The sequence below is a fragment of the Lytechinus variegatus genome, chromosome 11, assembly GCF_018143015.1.
Source record: "Lytechinus variegatus isolate NC3 chromosome 11, Lvar_3.0, whole genome shotgun sequence".
Taxonomy (NCBI): domain Eukaryota; kingdom Metazoa; phylum Echinodermata; class Echinoidea; order Temnopleuroida; family Toxopneustidae; genus Lytechinus; species Lytechinus variegatus.
In genome coordinates, this window is record NC_054750.1 from 5,089,928 (window position 1) to 5,112,234 (window position 22,307).

The window sequence follows — 22,307 nt, forward strand, 5'->3', positions numbered from 1 at the left end:
CAGTGATTGTAGAACATTTTTATGATTGACTCGATTTACTCTTAATCATGAAAATCAAGCTATGACTAATCACTACCCTTTGCGTAACAGGACCTTGTCCAGATAAAGATTGATGGGAAAAGATAGAGATTAGGCAAGTGAATTTTTGTTTAAATGCACAATAAGAGGGCTATTCAGAAGGCTGTAATGTATTCTTATGTTTGCATTGTCTCTGATTTCTATACCATTTCAAGAAGTGGCTTTGACACTTTCTGCACAAAATGAAATGGTTGTATGTTTTGTGTAGACATTGTCTAATACATGTAAGCAATCATAACAGTGACATTAAAATTAACCATGAATGTATCAACAATGTAACAAAAAAATTGCTAAACACGTGACCCCTGAACCAAATCTACCAAGAAATAAGACCCTTCAGTTTCCAGTTCACATGACCCTTAACCTAAAATCTTTTTTAATAAGACCCTTGAGTTTCCCTTCTACAATATCTTAACAATTTCTCAATAAGATCCTTGATCTGCTCTTAACATGACCCTCGACAAAAAGACCAAGACCCCTGATTGAAATTTCATTCATATGACCCTTGAACAACATTTTTCTGACATATAACCCAGGATCAAAGTTGCCCTTTACATGACCCTTGACATAAAACTTGTGATCTGACTTGTCCTTCACGCGACCCAACTTTTCCTTTGTATGACCTTTGACCAAACATACCCTCTGTATGACCCTTGACCTCACCTTTCCTTCATAATGAACCCTGCCTGACGATGGGGTCACATCATCTCCTTCTGTCCCAACGACATCCCCTATCTTGGACCACTTGCTCTCAGCTGAGCTCCATTGGTAGGCCTCCACCGTCTTACCAGTTCGGATCAGTTTGGTCTGGCCCTCTTTGGTTCCTGCGCAATAAATCAACAAACAAAGACATCAATTGCAAAAGGAGATAAGTCCTTATGATATCATTTTGTTTTCCAGAGTTTGTGCAAGTGAAAAATGTAGAGCAATATGAGTCCTGTGCAATTTTGTCATTATTTCTTTTTCATATTCGAACACAGGTACTTAAATGAACAATTTTTACCAACCATAGGTAATTTTTAGGGCCCTTTGGAATAAAACCCTGCCAAAAGTGATACATGAATAAATTTTCAGAAATTTGAATCAATTTAACAGCACTCCAGAAAATTAAACCAGGGAGTTATTGAAAATGCATGTATCATGCAATGATGATAAACAGGTCTGAACATATTGCACTGAGGGGTTAATGTTTTGGCGATGGGTTAATTTTGACATCCTCCAAGTTGACTTTTTTATTCCTATTTTTATTTTTGCATCTTGTTCATACATTCTTACATCTTCACAACTGTTCAAAATGAGTTGCAATCTCTTATATTTTAAACTAATGATTTTCTAAGAATTATATAGAAGATTTTTGCAAATCAAATAATGAAAAAATGGGGTTTACTACCACAGAATACGCAGAAGTGAAAATTACATAATGAATCTCATTTGAAATCAAAGTCCCTGTTTAGCTTCTACAAGACTACACTAAAAGAATTATATGGAAGATTTTTGCAAATCAAATAATGAAAAAATGGGGTTTACTACCACAGAATACGCAGAAGTGAAAATTACATAATGAATCTCATTTGAAATCAAAGTCCCTGTTTAGCTTCTACAAGACTACACTAAAATGCAGTCTAAGGAAACACTTCACAAAGCATCTTGTCAGGGATACTTCATGAAAATTTTTATTTCAGCCAATCAGATGCAAGGATTTCAGTAGCTTATAACAACTGTCAGAGAAATCTCTGAAGAATTGCTTCATGAAACCTCCACTGTACCTGGTTTGTTGAGGTCTGATTTGTCAGGGAGATCCTCCATTTTGATACCACCGAAGGTCTGTGTCTTGGCGGGCATGGCAAAGGCTCCTACTTGCTTCTCGAAAGCCTGCTGGGCCTCGGCCGGCGCAAAGCGGGATTCCTCCCGGGTGAAGACCCTCGCCATACCATCACTGTAAAATGATGAACGATAAACAATTATCAAATAGTGGTATCATCATTAACGCTATGTAGCTTGGGCTATTTAGAAATTGCATAGCCCAGGTGATGGGGAAAGGGGGGGGCTTACTTTTCGCCGCCCCCCATAAGATCTCAGTCGTTGATCGCATGATCACGATGAAAAACCACTCCATCTTTCTTCCTGGCAACACCTGTATCTCAGTACAATAATTATCATCACCAACAGCTACCGTCACCATATACACCTTACAAATGCTAACGATACCACCACCATTACCAATATCTTTCTTAGGAACAACACATTTTTATACATCATCTAAAGTATCATCACAATAGAAATCACCTTACCAACACCAAGACTACTTAACATCTTGCTTACTAGCATCACCTATTCTATCATGACCATAACCTCACCAACATCAACATTATCATTACAAATATTATTACCAACACCTTCCGCACTGGCAACACTACAGTACCATTCAGCACCTTACCAACATCAACACTATTCAGCACCTTACCAACACCAACACTATTCAGCACCTTACCAACACCAACACTATTCAGCACCTTACCAACACCAACACTATTCAGCACCTTACCAACACTATTCAGCACCTTACCAACACCAACACTATTCAGCACCTTACCAACACCAACACTATTCAGCACCTTACCAACACTATTCAGCACCTTACCAACACCAACACTATTCAGCACCTTACCAACACTATTCAGCACCTTACCAACACCAACCCTATTCAGCATCTTACTAACCCTATTCAGCATCTTACTAACACCAACGCTAATCAGCACCTTACCAACACTACTCAGCACCTAACCAACAAAATGTCCTATTAAAAACAGCATCCATCAATAAAAGGGAAGTTCACCCCGAAGTAAACTTTGCTGTAAAAATTACAGAAAAAAATACAAAATTTGTAACAGATTAAGAAAGTTATTCGAATTTTAAGTTTTGGATTTAAGAAGTCATAAACAAGCAGTTGCCCCATATGTTATGTAATATGAAATGCACAAACTTCAATTTTTTAATGGTTCATGATGACATTTTTTAGAAACGGTTGTGAAATGATCTATTGATAAACAGAAGGTACAGTAAAAAACATACTTTCAATTTTCTGAGACTAAGACATTTCGTCGATATTTTTCCATATGATATTAAGGAAAGCTACTCGCATATGTCGTCACAAATCAAATAATTAAAATTCTCATAAGATGTTTATTCTCTGCTGGAATTTCTCAAACCTTCAGCAATATTTTTTTTCTACTATTTTTACAATAAACCTTTCGTCATGGTGAACTTCCCCTTAATCTCTCCCCTTCTGTTCTTGCAAGCTCACCTAGATCCTACAAGAATGTCTCCATTAGGTAAGCTAGCCACGCTCCATATGGACTGAGCAGGCATGGTGATGGTCTGACTGCACTGCCCATCGGTCCATACCCTCATCGTCCTGTCTTCGCTCGACGTCACAAAGTCCTGTCCGTTGTTTAGCAACGAGATGCTGTAGATGAAGCCCACATGGCCGTCGTACTGGTGGACGCAGTCGCCGGTGGTCAGCCACCTTCGGACAGAGCCATCATTGCTGGCCGAGAGGAACTCCACTTCAGAGAGGATGGCCAGTGCTCGGACACAGTCGGTATGACCTTCATTGTATGAGCAATGACATGAGCAATTAATATCCAATTCCAAACTTAAGTATTGCAATGCTGCTGAACAGTTAAACCATGCTTGGTAAAAACCTCTCTGCCTCAAGTTCATTTTTAAGTATTCTCTGATCAGTTTTTTATTCTTTAAAGTGGCAAAGTATTATTTGCCTAGTACAAAAATAATACATTGATTTCATTAGGGCTAATTATGTATTCATGAGGTCATATCATGGGCCCCATTGACTGATTCCCACCATATCTGGGTTGTGGAGGTATTTCATCATGCTCTACCGAAATATGGTATCAACAATGTTGAAATGCAACAAGTGGAATGCCTCTGGCCGTCTCACCTGCATCACGCGATTCAATATAGCAGCAGTGCTGACTTTGAATACTACTCTAACTCGCACAAGATGTTCAGTGATACATGGTTACTCTTATGTCCACTTTTTATGAACTAGACCAATAAACTTACAGAGATATGGTTATTCAACAAAAAACCCCAACATGGCCAAAGTTCATTGACCTTACATGACCTTTGACCTTGATCATGTGACCTGAAACTCGAACAGGATGTTCAGTGATACTTGATTACTCTTATGTACAAGTTTCATGAATCAGATCCATAAACTTTCAAAGTTATGATGGTAATATTCAACAGATACATCCAATTCGGAGAGTTCACTGACCCTTTGACCTTGGTCATGTGACCTGAAACGCGCACAGGATGTTCAGTGATACTTGATTACTCTAATGTCCAAGTTTAATGAACTAGACCAATAAACTTTCAAAGTTATGATGGTAATTCAACAGACACCCCCGATTCGGCCAAAGTTCATTGACCCTAAATGACCTTTGACCTTAATCATTAGACCTGAAACTTGCACAAAATGTTCAGTGATGCTTGATTACTATTATGTCCAAGTTTCATGAATCAGATCCATAAACTTTCAAAGTTATGATGGGAATTCAACAGATATCCCCAATTCGGCCAAAGTTCATTTACCCTAAATGACCTTTGACCTTGGTCATGTGACGTGAAACTCATGCAGGATGTTCAGTGATACTTGATTAACCTTATGTCCAAGTTTCATGTACTAGGTCCATATATTTTCTAAGTTATGATGACATTTCAAAAACTTAACCTCAGGTTAAGATTTCGATGTTGATTCCTCCAACATGGTCTAAGTTCATTGACCCTAAATGACCTTTGACCTTGGTCATGTGACATGAAACTCTAATAGGATGTTCAGTAATACTTGATTAACCTTATGGCCAAGTTTTATTAACTAGGTCCATATACTTTCTAAGTTATGACGTCATTTCAAAAACTTAACCTCAGGTTAAGATTTGATGTTGACGCCGCCGCCGCCGTCGCCGTCGGAAAAGCGGCGCCTATAGTCTCACTCTGCTTCGCAGGTGAGACAAAAATGGAAAATTGATAACATCACATTTCAGTACTCTATACAAGATTTGCTCACTTTATATTTAGTGTCAAGAGGCCATATTAACTGTTCATCTCAAATATGAATGCATTAAAGCATTGCGTCAAGGAAATCATTCCACACAGATCACCTTCCAAGGAAGACCATGTTCTTTTTACTTTAAGTCTTACTCAGTAGTCCAAGGGGCCTGTAACACAAAGCTTAGCTAAGTTTTCTACGATTGATTGCATTCTCTACAATGTACAAATAATAGTCAAAATCATGCTTACAATTAATTGCTAACCTTTGTGTTACAGGACCTAGTTTCACTACACTACATGATAATTTATATCATCTTCAACCTTCTAACTTAAGATGCAATGCAACCTTCCGGGTAACATCAGTGACTGAAGAGTTTTCTTACCAGTGAAAGTGCGTTCACAGCGGCCAGCCCTCCACATCTTGATAGTCTTGTCCGCAGACCCGGTCAGCATCAAACCCTGGGTGGGCAGGAGGGCTACTGCCCACACGGTAGCTTCATGACCTTGTAAGGTCATCACATTCTTTTCATTCAACCAGACTTTGGCCGTCATATCCCAGGAGCCACTGAGGAGGGTGCCAAATTTTCCTGCTGCGAGGGCACAAACTGAAACAAAAAATGTTTTAAAAAGGTGACAGATTTACAAACTATCTTCAAAAGATACAGTAAAATAGAAAACTACAACTACAACTGAACAGATTTTGAAAAAAGGTTGCCAGAGGTTACCAAAATATCTTACAAAAATTTACATCAAAAATTTATTTCAAAAAAAGATGGGTGTGGCACATTTCTCACTTTTTGCTGCATTGTCTTAGAGTCTCATCTGATATAATTTTTAAGCTTTTGAGTTGACAAGCAATATGCAACATTTACATTTCCCAGAGAATGAATTAGCCTATCATTCACAGAAATTAAAATATTTTAAGAGGAAATTACTAGTTGTTTTGCTATTTGGTAACATAAATAGTGTGACATGAATGTAATGAATGTGAATTATTGTATTGTGATTCAAATTGGCCTATATTACAAGTTTACCCAGCTCTGAATGTTGTATTATGCTGCCCAGATGTGATTAGTTGAGTAATTGAGGTAGCGCTGTCAAGGCTGCTCATTTGTTGCTGCTTTAAAACAGTCCTTATACATTCTCATTAATGTAATTTAGAATGGATACAATTAGAAAACACAGCCCCCACACACAAATATTATTTTCCGATACTCTTGCACTCTTGAGATACTCACCAGCATTCTTGTGTCCTGTGAGAACATAGACGGGCAGGGGACTCTCGAGGGTGTATGCATGGATCTTGTTATCATTGCTTCCAGTGACAATGAGACCTTGAGCATACTTCTCACTTGGTGGTAGCACACATACACACGAGACAAAGTTCTGGTGGCCGCTCATGCAGTGCGCCTCGTCATAGCCAGGTTCAGAGTCACTGAAGGGGTGGGGGTATATGATCAAAAACATGAAAATGGGATAAGAAAAGTTATGGATTATTGTATGGTGTATGTATTCATATTCATACATAAAGAACTTATTGCTTTTTGCATTTTTGTAGCAATTAGATTTGACGTTAAATTAGGCCCGTTTCGGGTACACGTGTACACGTGTACACGCACGGTCAAGTCAGTGCACGTGTACTAAATTCCATCACCGTGTACACGGTAGCATCTGCATAAACAAGCTCACAGCCTCACATTAAATCTTAGTTCTCAGACACTGCACATGTTTTAATTATTAATATGTCAACATTTTTCAATTAATCCAGAGTGAGTTCACTTCCAAAATCGCCAATTTAATCCACATTCTTTCTGGAGACTCACGTTTTTGTACCACGAAATCGGCACGAAATGGGTCTGCTCCGGTCTCAAAAGCTCGAAAGCGTTGCTCAATTACACTCAGAGTCAATTTGAGAATCACAAATTGCGATAGCGATCATCGCTACAACTTACGTGTTATACGCTCGCACACAAGCCTACAAACAAACGCTCTTCAAATTGGCAACATAATGAAAATTAATCGATAACTTCAGTTACACTTATTCTGCAGCGATCTGTGCATGCATGTACGGTACAGTATACAAAATGCGCATCCACCGAGCGTCGGCGATAGCTAGGGCCCTGCACTGATTTTCTTTTGCATTCTTTATTAATTTAATGCGCTGCTAAGCCGAGTAAACTTTTAATTTGCACCAATTTTTGTGGATTGATACTTCAAACTTCTCAGGTAAGCTTTAAAACCGTGACTTAGGCTATATAGACCCCTTTTTATGACATATTGATGCGGGTCCGTGTCGACATGAAAACAGAACTCGCTCTCACAGTGTTTACAACGTGTACACGTGTACACGACCGAAAAACACGCCGTGTACACGTGCATCAAAAATGGACTTTCAAAACGGGCCTACCTTAAATATCCAATCATTTTTTTATCATTTTGATGTCTGCCAGGCTTCAACATTTGCATAAATATAATAAGTATGAACTTTATATGATTCAATGTTTGTAATTTTGTTTTGGTCCAAACTAAGCCAAAGTGCTTGACATTTGGGCACATTACTCTTAACTAAGCACAAGGTGGTTGTTGCGGCATTGCAGACTGCAATTGTAAGTAGTTGCACTGAACTACATCTATCTCCCAGTATCTCTCGGTAAATATTGTAGTCCCACATGTAGACTTCCATGGTGTTCCCATGAAAATCTACATATGGGACTACAATATTTACAGAGTTCAAATTCAAATCAGAGTCGGGAAAGAGGAGAATATTCTTCATTTTTCTGTTAGTTTTCAACTAAATCAAAATAATTTCAAGGAAGTATGGAAAACAGATTGCCATTTCATGGATTTAAAGATGTAAAATGTGAAATTTTAGCTTAAAAAATTATTATTTTTTTTTTTTTAGGAGCGTGATTTATTGCTCTCCTTATTTATTTAGGAGCGCTAGCGCGATTGCGCTCCTCAAAAATGAAGGTCTGAATCAACCAATGTGACGAAGTAGGCTCAAGGCTAGTATGGTTGGAACTACCCCTTATCGACCACCTAATCTTCTCGGCGAAAATATGCATCAATTTTACCCAGTTTTCATCTCATTTGTGCAGAAAATTGAGCACATCAGATTCCCATGTTTCCCACGGCGACTCTGATTCAATCCGCGTATATATCAACGAACAACGAATACAACGATTTTACGTTTGCTGATTTGCACCCGTCTTTTGAAACTGACCACCCGCGATACACTAAGTTTAAAGCCGATTCTTGTCACGGTGGCGAAATATTTTTACTCTTCCAAATCAATTCATATGATGTCAACATGTTAAATGATCGTCTCACTACTTTCGACAACGGATATTTGTTCTAAAGCCGTTTCCTATCGGATTTCTCAGTTTTTCAGCGGGGTTTGGGTCTGGTCAATACAATTTCAAATAATTCTACTAAATTTTTACTTATTGTTGCTTCTTTTTTTCTCGTAAAATCGATTATTACCGCTTCTATGACCACTGCGCCTACTCTCCTGCGCATATCGTTTGTAATACGCAATCATTTTAATGCGTGCAAGGTCGGTTTCAAAAGAGGTGGTCGATATATGGTAGTCTCACCCTACTAATAGCCTTTTGGTCACATAAGTGATATTTTAATGATTTTTAGACTCTAAAAATCATCAAAATATCCTTTTGTCTTGTCTTTCCGTTGATGTCCACGAACAAAGTGCAGAGATGCCAAGTTCAAAGAACAGCTATGCGTGAGATTTTCTGTGAATATGAGTGAGATCACAGACATTGTGTACAATGTATATGGGGATAGGCTGTGATAGTTGCGTGAGACAGAGATTTGAGAGGATGAACAAGAGTCCAAAATGCTTGAGTCTCACGCATAATGCGTGAGACTTGGTAGCTCTTCAAGTGTTGATTATTATGGCAAAGACCAAAAATACTCATCTCCATACAGTTGCAATTCATTTTCATTAGTAACTTGGGAATAACTTTTGTATTCATTAGAGCGCTTAAAAAAATTTGGGCATATTTGTGTACGCCCTCTGTGGTAGTGGATCGTATTACCAAACACTTTTCATGAATTCAATAATATCAAACACATTATTCTCATAAAATTCATCAAACTTTCACCATAAGTACACAATTACCTAAAAAATATAGATATGTAAAAATCTTGCCGAAATCATTTTTATTTTTTATATTAGATTCCAATCGGACCCCTCTTCGCATGTGAAATATTTTTGTCACTTGAAAAAGGTATCGTACCAAACGTGTGTTTTCTATGGGAAAAACTGAGAAAACAACAAAATCACTGATGAGTTATTTTGACCATATTTTAATATTCATAGTGTATACAGCCACACGCGTGTGTCTTTACCATCCAGCCACACGCGTGTGGTTATATCCAGAACACCTATCTGTGGATACCGCCACACGCCGCCAGTAATAACAGTAAAACACGTATGTAGGTCTGACCGTCTATATCACGATCAAAATAACCTCATTTCTTCATTAAATTCTTACATTCTAAACCCCTTTGATATCCTTAGATCGTTTCAATTTCATTCTCACCGTCTTCTCTCCTTGCTTTTCTTGTCTTGTTACAAACGGTCGTCTGTTTAACAGCAAATTCTCTTTTTCTACTTGTGTCGATTCTGGCTTCCTTCGTGGTGGCAGACCCATACAGCGTTAGCGCAGCGCAGTATAGTAGACATACACAGTTTGGGTTTCGTACGTACGCGCACATAGCCTAGATTCAGTAGAGAATCGACACAAGTAGAAAAAGTGTGGAAATTTGCTATTTAACAGGCGGCCTTTTGTAACAAGACAAGAAAAGCAAGGAAAGAAGAATGAAATTGAAACGATTTAAAGTCATAAAGAAATCAAAGGGGTTTAGAATGTAAGAATTTAATGAAGAAATGAGGTTATTTTGATCGTGATATGGACGGTCAGACCTACATACCGCAGTACGGTACGTGTACCGTTTTACTGTTATTACTGGCGGCGTGTGGCGGTATCCACAGATAGGTGTTCTGGATATAACCACACGCGTGTGGCTGGATGGTAAAGACACACGCGTGTGGCTGTATACACTGCCTTTAATATTTATATAGGCCTAAATAAAGACTTTGAAAATGTGTTTTTGACCATTTTTCATCATCTTTCTATTCAAGTTCCCTTTGGAAGGATGTTGCAAAGTTTTGAGATTATGAAATCATTTTCTGACGCGTATGATGTGCACATTCGGTAATACAAGGCCGGTCGGTAACACAATCACTCATTAAAGTATTGGTGGTTCCAAATATGGCAAAGAAAATTTAATTTTTCAATAATATTAATAATATGGCAGTGTATACAGCCACACGCGTGTGGCTGGACCATCCAGCCACACGCGTGTGGTTATATCCAGAACACCTATCTGTGCATACCGCCACACGCCGCCAGTAAAACACGTATGTAGGTCTGACCGTCTATATCACGATCAAAATAACCTCATTTCTTCATTAAATTCTTACATTCTAAACCCCTTTGATATCCTTAGATCGTTTCAATTTCATTTTCACCGTCTTCTCTCCTTGCTTTTCTTGTCTTGTTACAAACGGTCGTCTGTTTAACAGCAAATTCTCTTTTTCTACTTGTGTCGATTCTGGCTTCCTTCGCGGTGGCAGACCCATACAGCGTTAGCGCAGCGCAGTAGTAGACATACACAGTTTGGGTTTACGTTTGCGCTGCGCTAACGTAAACCCAAACTGTGTATGTCTACTACTGCGCTGCGCTAACGCTGTATGGGTCTGCCACCGCGAAGGAAGCCAGAATCGACACAAGTAGAAAAAGAGAATTTGCTGTTAAACAGACGACCGTTTGTAACAAGACAAGAAAAGCAAGGAGAGAAGACGGTGAGAATGAAATTGAAACGATCTAAGGATATCAAAGGGGTTTAGAATGTAAGAATTTAATGAAGAAATGAGGTTATTTTGATCGTGATATAGACGGTCAGACCTACATACGGTACGTGTTTTACTGTTATTACTGGCGGCGTGTGGCGGTATCCACAGATAGGTGTTCTGGATATAACCACACGCGTGTGGCTGGATGGTAAAGACACACGCGTGTGGCTGTATACACTGCCTAATAATATAGGCCTACCTATTTTTAATAAAAAAGAAAAAATAATTTAAAGAATCAAATTTACTTAAGGCTTAAGCTTGAGAGTCAGGTTATATGAATGATGAATAGCTGTATTGCCAATTGGAAAAGAAAAAGTGAAAATAAGCCGAACACTGACAACCTTATTTTGCCACAGATAGAGAACAATACCTAGTCCTAGTGTAGGATGGTTATTTTGTCATTTTGCTATTTTGTTTATTTCCTTTATTCTTCAGCTGTTTTACATTTCTGTTCTGTCTAGACTTAGTTCATTTGCATTTCTTTTCAGCACTGCCCTTGCAGTCTGAACTTAGGTTATTTGAGTTTAATGATATTTAGTTGTCATTCATTCATTCTTCTCTGAATGCCTTTCCTCCAATTCTCTTTTGTCATCTTCATTCCTTCTCTCTTCTCTCTTCAGGTGTTTCACTCATTCCATCCCTCACCTGACTCCTTAGTTCTACTTCCATTATTACATAATCACCAGACATCTTTGTCATCTCATCTCATTCCTTATTGGTTTATCTTATGAATTGGGTTCTTACATTTTAGTTCGATCCTTCCATTTTCTTTAGTTTGATTGGTTGTTATTTCTAATTTAAATATTTATGTAAATTATAGAATGATTTGATTTTAGCTGAGGCAAAGCAGCCCAGATATTAAACAGTGCACTACCAGACTTCTTCGGTTTAAGTTCTCTTCATTTGCGTCTTAGTTTCACTATTTCCCTCTTCAGTTTGATAATTGAGTTTGCTGACTTAGAACTTTATTTTCTACCTCCAAACATATAATTTTCTCAACCTTACAACTGGTGGCAGCGTCGGTTCGACATCTTCACGCCATTTTTCAACTTTCCTCGGTTCCACAATTCAGTTTTGTCTGCATGCTCATCCTTTATCATCTGCTTTTGGGAATCAACTTTTGCGTACCTCGTCTGTCTTTTTGGTCTACCCGGTGCTATCCAACAGCCAATCGTCTTTCTGCTCAACTTACCTGGTGAGTGACGACTCCTGTTTAGTCCTGAGTATATAAACCTACAGTACCTGGTCGAAGTGAAACCGCAATCATCTCTGAACTATATCCCGAATACCTATATTTGTCTGCTACTGCCTCTTTCTTCAGCCTGAAGACTCTCTTCACACCTTTAAGAGACTCTTCCCTCCTTTCCGACTGAACTTTTATTTTGCCACCCTATCCATTTGCTGTGATTCTATCATGTCACGCAACTATTCTTTGGACACTAATGCCTTGCTATCACGTATCGATAGTTTGGAACGAGCCCTTCAACATCTTCAAGGCAATGTTACCCAACTTCAGGCAATGTTGTCCACATCTGCCCGATCATCTCCAAATAATGTTGCCGCAACGATGTGCAACAAGACGACACAGACGGAGCCTTCTCGTGTGTCTGCGCCAATGGACCTTGATAGTCTCAACCGCCAAGTAAGTGAATGCCAGAATGAGGACAGAAATATTTCAATGCTGAAATACTTCCTAGAACATGACATCAAACCCAAAACCAAGGAGATTGCTGAGTTTGAGCCCCAAATGCGTCGACTTCTCTGGCAATACCAACGTTTCTTCCTGAAGGACGGCAAACTCTTCCGCAAAAGAATGGCTTCTGATCGCACGACTGAACAGCACCAACTCGTTGTTCCAGCAAACATGGTTCCTGATGTCCTGATCGCTTTCCATCCGCTTGATAATCACACAACGTTAGAATGCTCAATTTCCACCATCTCTGAGCACTTTTTCTGGCCTAGCATGAAGCAAGACGCCACTCAATTTGCCACAACATGCAGCGCTTGTCAACTCGCACAAAGCCACGAATCATCAGCCAAACTGGACCAGATGCCAGCATCAGCCATCCGCACCGCAGTTTGCGCCATAACCGAACTAACGAAAGATTTCATCAGACGCACAGATCCACCTAGAAGTCCGAGACGGAAACGACATCGCAAGAATCGGCACAACAACTTTCGCAAACCACCAGCAGATCCCCAACCACCACGTTCACCTCCCAGAGATCACCACCCGCAATCACCAGAAAATCCCTGGAAAGATTTCTCTCGCATGCGCTCTTATTTCGCTCATCAAGATCACAGTACATCCTCATCGCCAAGAGACTACCATTCAAGATCACCTCATACAAGGGACAATCACCACTATCATTCGCCACCAAGATACCGAGATTACTCACCTTCAAGAGAACTGTATCCTGAGAACCATGCCATCAACTCACCTGATAGATGGAAAGACTGCTACACCAACTCACCTGATAGAACTAGAGACTCATCTTCCATGCAGGTATACCTATCGTCATTCCTTTCATGAACATTCCCCAGTTTGAACAATTACTCTTGAAATGAGAAACTCTTTGAACTCGGTGCTCTTATGCCATTTGCAAACTTTTTAAAAGTCTTAATGATCTTTGGTATGATTTCGGAACTATATATGTGCAATTTCAAAAGAAAACCTATTGCTTAAGAACCTTTTCAGAAGGTGCCAAGCATTTCATGTGCGTTTATGTGTGTTTTACTCTGAACGCAAATATACATGTATCTTGAGTGTATTTTTTTAATGTTCTCAAAATGCTTCAATAAAACCTTTTACAAGGGCATCATTTAAAAAAAAAAAAAAACTTTAACAGAGAATTTCAACTTTGTGATACAGTACAGTCATTACGAAGTTTTGAATTTGTCCCCCCCCCAAAAAAAAAAAGGGACATAAAAAAAATTGTTTTTTATTGTCAAAATTACTATCGTCTATTTTTACCTTCATTACAGCTCATTAAACAAGTTTATTGAAGCATTCACTTTTGAAAAGTTTAGAAAACATTTGTGCTTATACATGTATCTCAAAGTTACAAAATTCTCAATTGTCTTTTAAAAGTAAAATTGGTAAAGTAAACATAATTACATATTTGCCACACCCACTCTGTTATCTATATGAATTTTTATTCTGCAGTAATTTTAGTTTATTTGATCAACTTCAATGTCAAATTTCAGTAGTATTTTATCTTGTACTTTTTAATATTCATTGTTCATTTGAGCTGTCACAATTATTTCATTTGTCTTGTAGTGCTCTCATATCATTTTTCTTCATAAGTCCAGGAGATGTAATTTTTTTTTCCAGTCGGCAAGACATGCATCATTTAAGAAAACACAATTTCATTGATAATTCGAAGGACTGAAAAATTCATTGATAATTCGAAGGACTGAAAAATTCATTGATTATAACAAATTTTATCTTTTCTGAAATAAAACAAAATGTTATTTTTTTTCCTTAAAAGTATTTCATTTCATGGCATGCAAGTAAGGTACATTGAAATTATTTGCATGTTCAGTTATTTTTTTTCTCTGAAGCATGTAGGTTTTTTTTTTAATGAAAAGGTCAAAATTTTACTAGATTATTATTTTTTCTTCAAATTCTTTCATTCTCTCCTGGTCTTTGTATTTATGTATTGTAAATATTGAATTTTATGTGATTTTTGTTTGAATTTTATGTAAATAATGTTAAATGTTAAAATTGCTATTCTGGTTTTGCAGAAACTGATATTTAGTTCTTTAATTTAAAAATTGAGGACAATTTTTTAGAAGGAGAAAGTTTATGTAGGATGGTTATTTTGTCATTTTGCTATTTTGTTTATTTCCTTTATTCTTCAGCTGTTTTACATTTCTGTTCTGTCTAGACTTAGTTCATTTGCATTTCTTTTCAGCACTGCCCTTGCAGTCTGAACTTAGGTTATTTGAGTTTAATGATATTTAGTTGTCATTCATTCATTCTTCTCTGAATGCCTTTCCTCCAATTCTCTTTTGTCATCTTCATTCCTTCTCTCTTCTCTCTTCAGGTGTTTCACTCATTCCATCCCTCACCTGACTCCTTAGTTCTACTTCCATTATTACATAATCACCAGACATCTTTGTCATCTCATCTCATTCCTTATTGGTTTATCTTATGAATTGGGTTCTTACATTTTAGTTCGATCCTTCCATTTTCTTTAGTTTGATTGGTTGTTATTTCTAATTTAAATATTTATGTAAATTATAGAATGATTTGATTTTAGCTGAGGCAAAGCAGCCCAGATATTAAACAGTGCACTACCAGACTTCTTCGGTTTAAGTTCTCTTCATTTTGCGTCTGTTTCACTTATTTCCCTCTTCAGTTTGATAATTGAGTTTGCCGACTTAGAACTTTATTTTCCACTCCAAAGTTATAATTCTCAACCTTACACTAGTACTCCTAGGCCTACGGCTGTTCAATTATGAATGAGTCTGGTGGTGTCTGTTTAATGTTGTTTTTTCAGTTAATTTACCTTAAAGATGGAACCCATAATCTAGTTGTTCTATCCCTGGATGCAGTTATGATTGATCCTTCCGGGAACAAACCAGCAGCAACGGCTCGAACGTCAGATTCGTGGCCAGCAAGAGTGCATGAAAGCTTGAAAGGCAAAGCCATGTTGGATTTTACTTTATTGACGACTCATTCATTCATTCCAAATGAGCCACAGGTGCATGTAGTCTATTACGACCGGCGACTATAGCGTGCGACCAATAAGGATTATAAAGCTAGAAGACGAAAAAATGATACCGTATATGTTTTAGCACAGTGTTTACAAAAGCACAAAACTCTATAGTATCGGGGGGGGGACGTTTAGCCCGGGACGTTTAGATCTAACTTTTAAAAACAGTTATGAATTGCTTCAAGATCAGACCCGTACATAATCTGGGGGGTTCTTGGTTCACGGCGGAACTATTCAAGCGTTGTCCAACATTGAAAAGGGTGCTTAAAAAGAAAGAGGAAGAAGGGAAGGAAACAGGAGGATCGGGGGAAGAAAAGATTATTTATTTATTTATTTTATTTATAAGTCTTTTTTTAGTAGGGTAGCTCCATCAGTAATTGATATACTGTTGTCCTTGGAGGCCCTACAACAAAAATACAAACATATAACAAACATGAGTATAAACAGTGTACAATGTAAGTTGAAACAAACAAACTGTAAAGAAAAGAACAACTCAAGGGGCCAGTTTATAAATTAAGACTGTTATAACGCCAAAATAGAAGACTAAATGAGGATTCGGATTGAGCATTTCTTAAAAAAATAGGTAAATTGTTCCAAATGAATGCACCAGCAAAAGAAAAACTTTGTTTGCCCATTTCTGTTCGAACTCTGGGCAAAATCAATCCTGTGCTTTGTGCACTACGAGTACGAATACTATGTACAGTTTCAGATTTTTTAAAGATACTTAACAAATAGGCTGGATTTTGATTAAGAAAAACAGAAAATATCATTTTACATTTAAAATATTTCCATCTATCTTCGATGGGAACCCATTTCAGTTTGCTTAAATTAATTTGGGTAGGAGTTCTTAAATTGGTTCCCAAAATTATCCTGGCCATTTTCTTGTGTTGTTTAATCATGATATCTTTTGTGTTTTGAGCACAACTTGACCAGGCATTACTGCAGTATTCAAACAAAGGTAAAATCAATGCATTAGCAAGGAGTTTTAATCCTTCCAGAGGTAAGTATTTTCTTGAACGACCAAGTAATGCTATCCTCGATCCTATTTTTTTACTTGTTTTTGTGACATGTTCTTTCCAATTTAATGAAGGATCTAGCCAAACTCCTAAGTATCTGTAAGTGTATACCTGTAAAATTTGCTGTTGGTTAAGTTTAATGGAAATATTTTTCTCAAGTTTAGTCAATTTCATTTGTGAACCAAATAACATAAATTCAGTTTTCTTTGTATTCAATGTGAGATTGTTGTCTTTTACCCATTCGTAATACTTGTTTTATAGGGAGACACGTATAGCCTATTCCTTAATTCCAACAAAAAGTCCATTAAAATGTCCCCTATTTAGTTCAGAATATTTAGGCATATTAGCCAAGATTTTCAGTGCTTTTCATTTGTATCAGTCCTTTAGTTATAGAAATTGATCCCGTTCAAGATAGGCGCAGGGATAGTAAATGTCCTGGCGTCCCCCCCCCCCCTCCCCCCCAAAAAAAATCAGCTCTCGCTTCTGGTTCAAATCATTTGCAGTAATGTAAATGTCCTCTTTATGGCCTAATGTTCATGATTATGTTAAAGCATCATTAATATATTCCCTTGATCGGAGGAGCATTTCATGAAAGGACTTGTCAGACGTTTCATCCGACAAGTCCTATGTTATCCGACAGTTACTATAACAGTGCTTCTTAACCAATGTGAATCCAGGAAAGTTGTCAGATCTGACAACTTGTCGGACGAAAATATTGATGAAACGCCCCCCTGGGGAGCATTTCATGAAAGGACATGTCAGAGGTTTTATCCGACAAGTCCCATGTTATCCGACAGTTACCATAGTAACAGTGCTTCTCAGCCAATCAAAATCAAGGAAAGATGTCAGATCTGACAACTTGTCGGACAAAAATGTTGATGAAACGCCCCCCTGGTCAGTGTGCCAATTTTTAACTCGTGCTTCAGGCTCACCGTTTAATTTGTTTATTGGGATACATGCACTTACGTACTACGTGCTTAGAATGTCCCAGTTTAAGAATATATCAAATATTTTTAAAAACTGTCAATTTTTTTGGCAGATAATTAGTATATCAATAAAGTTCGGCTCGCGGTTTACTGAGATTGAAATTACAGTTATATATATGTATGGATATACAGATCGACGGAGATGTTTAAATCCATGAAATAATAATGAGTTTCCGAGAAGGAGCAAAGAGTCAGAAGTGAAAAAGACGGACTTTACATGCACCAACTGATTTTATATTGCAGCCGAAACGAACCAATTTTTCAGAAAAGAAAGTCGATTCGGCTACAATATAATAACCAATTAAGAAAAGACCCAGGGGCGGTATTCTGAACATTGTCTTTTCTCCATATTTTATCTTATCTCAGAGATATGACAAAATCGGTATTCTGGTGGATGTCATAACTTTTGTCACAAAAATTGTCATAAATTTTGTCTCTTCTCTTTAGCGCGCAGCAAAAATACGCGGCTTTAAATGCGCGTAATCCTTTTATACGAGCAAAAGATAATTTTATGACAAAAGTTATGACAGGGGGGTAGCAGTCATAAATTTTGTCATATCTTTTAGTACCAAATATCCCGATACCCTGCCGACCGGAATGTCAAGCAAATAATTATATTATTTAGATTAGATTGTGGTTTTAGTTTCACTCATCTTCCATGACAATTTTCAAAATTATTTTTTCATGCTACAATTAGTTAGGCCTTACATACTTATTCCTCCTTTTATTTCTCTGTTTTCCTTACTTTTCTAGTTCTCCTCTAAAATTCTTCACAGCTCCCTGTCTCTCTTTGTAATTAAGCGCATCAATATACGCATAGATGCCAGCAACTGTTTTGGGGATACGCCCTACCTGCCGCGGGGCATTCCTATTGGCTAGAAGGGCTCCAACTGGGAACTAACGATGATTTTGATTGGTTTGCTTCCGAAAAGATGGATGGGAACTTACTTTGAGAGATGTGACAGGGAAAAGACAATGTTCAGAATACCGATTCGTGACAATCATAGCGGTGTCACATCTCAGAGAAAAATGACAAAATTTATGACAGAGTTTCAGAATACCACCCCTGGATCCCTGCATGGATCCTGAATATATATATATATATATATATATATATTACGCAACTGCATTGAATTAATATGATACATATATATATATATATATATATATATATATATATATATATATATATATATATATATATATCATATTAATTCAACGCAGTTGCGTAATAAGCCATATATTTTGAGGGGGTGCAACATAGCAAATTCGGGAGAATGCGTAGAAAGTTGCCAGCGAGCGAAGCGAGCATGAAAGCAAAATTGGCTTTTGAAATGAAATTCTAATTACATTATGACATAATGATCATATTTCTTTTTTTTTCATTCATTTCATTCAGTTGCCCACTTTATTTTCTTGTATTTCCCTTTGCTAAAGACCCCCCCCCCCCTCCCAAATCGGACGCCAGTGCTTCAACGTAAAGCTTAATTAATGCATGCAGGAAGAGTCCATACAAGTCCATTGTATAGAGCCCTTTGATGGTTACAGATGAAGAGCCCTACTGTTAAGGGGGTCTTGGGCAGAGACCCTGTCCCCGGTATAGCTTTGGAGATTCAGCCAAAGTAAACGCTTTATAAGGATAGGGGGTATGTCGAATTGTGAGAAAATGTCAGACTTTGGCTAAGAATTTGCTCAAAATTTACTTTAAAACACTTTAGGGGGAAGTTCATCCGGATTAATATTATTTAAAAAAAGAGCACAAAAATAATAGTAATAAAGTGCATTGGTGAAGATTTGACGAATATCCATCAAATATTAAGAAGGTCATTAGATATATATATATGGTTTTTTTAATATGAGAGCAGGCCCGTTGCAGAAAGAGTTGCAATTAAACGCAATTCAAAAAATCTTGCGCAACTTGATTTTTAGCCAACGAGGCATCAATATTCGGGACTTGCGCTTGACATTTTGAATTGAGTTTAACGCAACTCTTTCTGCAACAGGCTCTAGCTAGCATCCCCATATGTCATGCCACAAAATGAAATGTCAGATTTTTACTTTTACTGTACCTTCGGCATAATGAAAAACAAAAAAATTGTCATTCGTATTTTTGGGCACCTAGAAAAATACAAGTCCTGCTTTTAATTTAGGTTCCCGCATCGCTTTTTATGCCCCCGCAGAAACCTCTTTTCAAGCTTAATTGTACTCAGACCATGATTTTTTTTTTACTTTACTTTTTCAAATTTATGAATTATAATAAAAATTATTGTTTTTTTTATACACGTATCTATTATTGTAAACGAAAACAAGAGTGTAAAAAATGAATTCAAATCAAATCAAATCAGACAAATCATATATCACACGTACCGCTCCCTGAAAGAGAACAAAAACATGAGCCATTGAAAAAAAGGTGAAATTTACACATTTCATAGTGTAGTAGGTTTCCCGGTACACCATGTATCTTTCTCGGGCAAACGTAGTTCATTCTCCTGAAGACGACAAGAACATATTTGTCGAAACGCCGACGGCCAGGACCAACATTTGCGCAAGAAAATTTTCTTCTTCACCATGGAAACCTGCAGAAATGAGTTCATTACATAACATACGTTTCTGGGGCAGCTGCTCGTATGTGACGTCACAAATAAAAAAAACTTGAAATTGTAATATTTTTCTTTATCTTTTCCTGATTTTTTTTGGCATCACCATTATGTTTTCCTTTTATTTTCACAACTTCGTGCAGTGCAAGAGCAACTGGTATATATATAAAAATTGATTTTTTTTCAGAAAATAGACCATCCTTCATCCCGGGGGGAGGGGGCAGAGGCGTCGATCCTGGAGGGGGGCAGGGGGGCTATCGCCCCACCAATTAAAATATTGGGGGGCAAACATAACTGAAAAATGGATCGACGCCCCTGAGAGGGGGGCACTTATTTACATTGACGCTCATGTACCTTCGTGTCAAGCCGTTCTTAGAAACCTGACTTTTAAGTTTATTGAGAGAATTGACATTTCTGAAAATGCTATTGTAAATATATTGGTTAACCCCTTACACAGCTGTACGAGGTACACCTCGGAAATGTGGAAGCGTTGGTATGACAATTTGTTAGCAGAGTCATAAGTAACTAATATTAGTATGTATCTTTGTCTCTTTCGAGACAAAGGTTACTCATTTGCCATCTTTACTATGTAAATACTTCCTTTGTATTATTCACTTACTGCTTATCCACTTGTCTTAGGTATTCATTGTTTGTTCCTAGTTATTAGTGTGATTTGTTTTTCTCCTTTTCGACTGTTTATACTTTAGTTGTTCTTTGTTTATTCAGTATTATCTTCAGTATTATCTTTGTATGTTTGTCTTGATGTATATTACATGTATGTTATTTGTTGATATGGACCTTTGCATATGCAGCTGTGTCTGGATTAAAGTCTTGAATTGAAAATTGAATTGATACCATTTCGAAAAGCACCTGTACCGCCCCACACACCTTGCTCAAATGGGACACTCAACACGTAATGTTGGGCAGAAATTACATCCTTTATAAAGTATTTTAGTCTTTTTACACCCTCGCAAATCGGACCGTAAGGTAAACACGTAGTTTTCCTAGAGAAATATACCATTTTTACATTATTCTATTGTTTTTGACACCCTTATTACATACGTAACGTGCCTTAATTATCTTGAAAACGAGCTCCTTTTTAAGAGTTTTGGGGGTCACGCATGGTATGGAAGTGCTCCCCCTGCCCCCGTATCCCCGTACATGAGGGCAACAAGAGACACAGATACACCACTTTCTTTCGGTCGCTATCCTCAGGTCGTGCTCTAATGGTCGCCCGTTTCGTTTGAGCGCTGGCGAAGTGCATCGCAAAACTCAGCCGAGCTCAATCCGCGCTAGCCGCGGCGCTCGCTCTAGCTCTATACGCGGACGTCTGCTTTGAACAATTTGATTCTGGAGTGTGAGGCGAACGAGACAATTTGACTGCTATTTTAAACCAGACACAAAACGCTACTCCCGGTATGTTGACTAAAATCTTCATTGCTTATTTTATAATTTACTCATGTCATTTATTTAATGATCGTAATTGTGTCTGTGAGTTGTCATTTGTGACGTTGTGACTTGTGTTTGCCCCGGGTGTTTCCCTGTCTGAGCTGTGCTGTTTTTGTCGGAGAGCGAGATTGCGAGAATGGGTGCTGAGCTAGCTGAAGACCCGTGTCCCGGTATGGTTGGTAACGGCAGCCAGTGCCAGTGGCCAGCTAGCTAGCTGTATGGCCTCGGACATTGTGAAGGAGTGCGGGGGGGGGGGGTTATTATGGTAGTGGAACACGTATTATTCAATCATAAGTTCATGAAGTTAACAAAAAGTTTTTTTTAGCACAGTGTTTACAAAAGCACAAAACTCTATAGTTATAAAATTTTCTGAAATAGAATTTTGGCTTTGTAATGTAAGACTAAGAACATAATTTAATTAAAGTTTTAAACATGGTAAACCGTAG

The 22,307-nt window shown here is 37.7% G+C and overlaps 2 protein-coding genes across 3 annotated transcripts in view; one reads left to right on the top strand and one right to left on the bottom strand.

Annotated features, from left to right (window-relative positions):
• The window catches only part of LOC121423699 (phospholipase A-2-activating protein-like), a 43,405-nt gene that overhangs the window by 8,451 nt on the left and 12,647 nt on the right, over positions 1 to 22,307 (bottom strand). The window contains exons 3-8 of one of the 2 annotated variants that reach the window (XM_041619125.1): positions 15,607 to 15,753; positions 6,393 to 6,589; positions 5,538 to 5,759; positions 3,383 to 3,686; positions 1,845 to 2,014; positions 742 to 902 (exon numbers count right to left, since the gene is read on the bottom strand). In XM_041619125.1, the coding sequence (XP_041475059.1) occupies positions 742 to 902; positions 1,845 to 2,014; positions 3,383 to 3,686; positions 5,538 to 5,759; positions 6,393 to 6,589; positions 15,607 to 15,749 (1,197 nt within the window). In that variant the 5' untranslated portion in view covers positions 15,750 to 15,753. Of the gene's footprint in view, positions 1 to 741; positions 903 to 1,844; positions 2,015 to 3,382; positions 3,687 to 5,537; positions 5,760 to 6,392; positions 6,590 to 15,606; positions 15,797 to 22,307 lie in introns of those variants that run through there. The other variant, XM_041619124.1, reaches the window with a different exon arrangement.
• LOC121423698 (leucine-rich repeat-containing protein 7-like) overlaps positions 21,726 to 22,307 on the top strand; it is a 53,340-nt gene continuing 52,758 nt past the window's right edge. The window contains exon 1 of the mRNA XM_041619123.1: positions 21,726 to 21,828. The gene's annotated coding sequence lies outside the window, so the exon portion shown is untranslated. The remainder of the gene's footprint in view (positions 21,829 to 22,307) is intronic.